Here is a 3,511-nt window from a genome sequence, read left to right on the forward strand (position 1 = left end):
ATAAGCTATGAGGAGCGATTGAATAAACTCGGTTTGTTCTCACTGGAACGAAGGAGGTTGAGGGGCGACCTGATAGAGGTATACAAAATTATGAGGGGCATAGACAGAGTGGATAGTCAGAGGCTTTTCCCCAGGGTAGAGGGGTCAATTACTAGGGGGCATAGGTTTAAGGTGAGAGGGGCAAAGTTTAGAGTAGATGTACGAGGCAAGTTTTTTACGCAGAGGGTAGTGGGTGCCTGGAACTCACTACCGGAGGAGGTAGTGGAGGCAGGGACGATAGGGACATTTAAGGGGCATCTTGACAAATATATGAATAGGATGGGAATAGAAGGATACGGACCCAGAAAGTGTAGAAGATTGTAGTTTAGTCGGGCAGTATGGTCGGCACGGGCTTGGAGGGCCGAAGGGCCTGTTCCTGTGCTGTACATTTCTTTGTTCTTTGTTTAACAGGGAATCGAACCTGGGACCCTGGCGCCATGAAGCCATGGTGATAACCACTATGCTACCGTGCTGCCCTAAATAAGTGGATGAATCAACTGGAGTAAGAGAGAAATAATGTGGCATTTAACATTTAGTGACCAATGGCATTAAAATTAAATACAGCAATAAAAAATACATTTTAGGGCAATGTGTTTTGAATTTTGCTTTGCTCTATTATATCATATTATATAATATGATATTTTAGGTATTATTCTATTTTAAAGGCATGCGAGTTAAAAATATTATTCTATTTTAACAGTGAGTGTTATGTTGGTGGATGTTCAGCATTGTCTTTGCTGCTGAGTTAGCAATCAAAATATTTAATATTCTCTGATTACAATGAATTGTCCAAGTCAATGATCCTATCTGCCTTGTGGTCCTTGCCACATGTGTACTAGTCTATTCTAGTGCACTCATTTAGTCAAACCATTGAAACATCTTCCAAATGAAATATGCAGAAGGTGGGGTTTGGTTAACATTTCTCAAACATCGGTTATCTTTCTTAACAGTTGCTAATGAAAACAGATGATTGGTTCCTCACTTGATGTTGCTTCTTATCATTGCATTAGTCACAGATCCAATAGAACAGTTGGGAGGAGAGGCCAGCAACCAATCAAGCAAATGGAGACTGAAGGGAGGGTCCAGGAGAAATGCAATAAAAACGGGTAAGAACCACCCTTAGACATCTCAGAAGTGTTGAGAGTGAAAGAGTGACAAGAGCTGCAACCATGATTTTCACGGACAATGACAAGAATGAAATAATGCCCATCATAAAGGTGCTCGAGCAGAATGCTGAGAAATTAGGTGCAGAATCTCTGGCCAGGTAATTCCATTCCATTTACATTCTCTTCAAAGCATTTTTGTCAAGAATCTGTGATGATAATTATTTGATTGATTTATTTTACTGTGGCATCATGAGCTAACTGAAATGGGATTTCAATAATATTCTAAAGCAGTGTGATTGGTGATCTCAAAACAGAATGAATGTGAATCAGAATGAGATTGCAAACTTTCCACATATTAATGAAGTTTGCTGTACTGCACAATAGTGTTTAACTATTTGAATAATGAGTTTGGGTTGGGCTGGGTGCTGGAAGTTTCAGAAGATGGAATTTTTTTGTTATTTTTGTCCCTGCAGAATGTTTGCACTTTATCCTGGAAGCAAGGTTTACTTCCATTTCGAAGACTTCTCTGCCGCCGGTCCCAAGGTCAAAAAACATGGTGCAAAGGTCATCGGAGCTATAACCAAAGCAGCTCACCACTTGGATGACCTGCATGGCCACCTGGAAGGTCTTGCAGAAACCCATGGTAAAGTACTTCTGGTAGACCCTCAAAACTTCCCGGTACGTATCAATTTGATTGAATCTTCCTCGTGCTTATTCCAACAACTTTGTGACCCTCAAGACAGTAACTGGATATTTAGATTGCTGCATTTCAAATTGAAAGGTTAATTTGTAAATATTTTAGTCCTGTGCATAATTTAACAGTAAATACCTGTTATTCATTTTGCATTTAAAATAATTAAGGATCCCTTCGACCAACATTCCTTCTGGGGCATGCTCAGTATCGGACACCCCGACAAAAATAGACATGTCTTTGCTTCCAATTCATTTTTCTTTTGTTTATTGTTACAGAAACTTTGCCAATGTATCGAGGTGACCTTGGCCAGCCATCTGACTGAATTCCTTCCATCAACCCACTGCTCCATAGACAAGTTGCTCACTGTCATTTGCCAAATACTGAGCTCTCGGTACCGTTAAAGATGAAGCCAGGAAATTGAAGCAGAAAGTCGTTTGATTCACATCCTTCAAACCACTGTTTGCACGTTTGCTCAACCTGCGTGGCAATGAGTCCTCACTCTTATAAACAAACTTGATTTTGCTGTAACTCTCACTGTTCAATCCAGTTTGCATATTTCATCATTAATTTTCCATCTATAATTGTTAAACTGCTTCAACTGAAATATTTACTGAGGAACAATAAACTTTTGCTTTTAGCAAACGATACACAGTCTACCCGTGCATAATTTACATAAACATACTTCATTTCAGATGAAAAAGTAGTAGAAATAAAAATGTTCAAAAGATTACCCACCATCAAGATACCGCCTTCACCTACTTAGAATTTTACACAGCAATGAAGAGGGCAGAGTAAACTGACAGAGACAGGCTTTTCACAATTATAAACCCACTGTTTGTCTTGCATTGGCAAATTGCAGCTGATTCAGTGGGGTGCTTCTCCCCATCAGAGCTAAGGTTGTTACAGCCTACATTAGCTGGTCCATACTCAGAAATTAATGTAATATGGCTACCTTCATACCTGAAAAAAGGTGTCTATTTCAAATTTGAGTTCGGTTTTGGAAATTCAAAATGACAATTAGTCAGGATTCCTTCGATTCAAATTTAAAATGTTAATTCATCCTGCCTTTCAAGTGTCTCTGTCTGATGGTTAACCAGGAACTCCGTTGGTGCATTCTTAATTTTTCCATTGTGGATAAAAAGCAAAACCACACAGTAGTTAACAGACCTCCCAAGGATTCCATGATTTCTGCCTTCATTCTCCAGGAATCCTGGAAACTGTCTTTCTGGGAAGAGATCTCCAGGATGTCTCTCCTCAACTTCGCATTTTGAACTTTGAACCCGTGTGCCCTTTTCCAGGACAGAAGGCAGGTTAAAATATTTTGTGGCCTCAACACGGATTTCACATTTGACTTAAATTAGAATTTCCTTGAAGTACAGTTGATCCTTAAAGGAACAGAAATTGCCCTGTGTCGCCGGTACCAGCAGCAGTGACCATGAAGTTTTCAGATGATCATAAAAACCCAATCGTTCACTTCAACAATGGGCAGCACGGTAGCGTGGTGGTTAGCACAGTTGCTTCACAGCTCCAGGGTCCCAGGTTCGATTTCCGGCTTGGGTCACTGTTTGTGCGGCATCTGCATGTTCTCCCCATGTATGAGTGGGTTTCCTTCAGTTTCCTCCCACAGTCCAAAGATGTTAGGTGGATTGACCATGCTAAATTGCCCTTAGTG

The 3,511-nt window shown here is 40.3% G+C and overlaps 1 protein-coding gene across 1 annotated transcript; it reads left to right on the forward strand.

The window, feature by feature from the left end:
• Positions 1-1,125: 1,125 nt before the first annotated feature.
• On the forward strand, positions 1,126-2,484 carry LOC140394011 (hemoglobin subunit alpha-like). The gene is made up of 3 exons (XM_072480771.1): positions 1,126-1,303; positions 1,619-1,823; positions 2,115-2,484. The coding sequence occupies exons 1-3, from the start codon at positions 1,209-1,211 to the stop codon at positions 2,238-2,240; spliced, it is 426 nt and encodes a 141-aa protein (XP_072336872.1). The 5' UTR covers positions 1,126-1,208; the 3' UTR covers positions 2,241-2,484.
• Positions 2,485-3,511: the final 1,027 nt, after the last annotated feature.

This window comes from Scyliorhinus torazame, chromosome 17 (genome assembly GCF_047496885.1).
Source record: "Scyliorhinus torazame isolate Kashiwa2021f chromosome 17, sScyTor2.1, whole genome shotgun sequence".
Classification (NCBI taxonomy): Eukaryota; Metazoa; Chordata; class Chondrichthyes; order Carcharhiniformes; family Scyliorhinidae; genus Scyliorhinus; species Scyliorhinus torazame.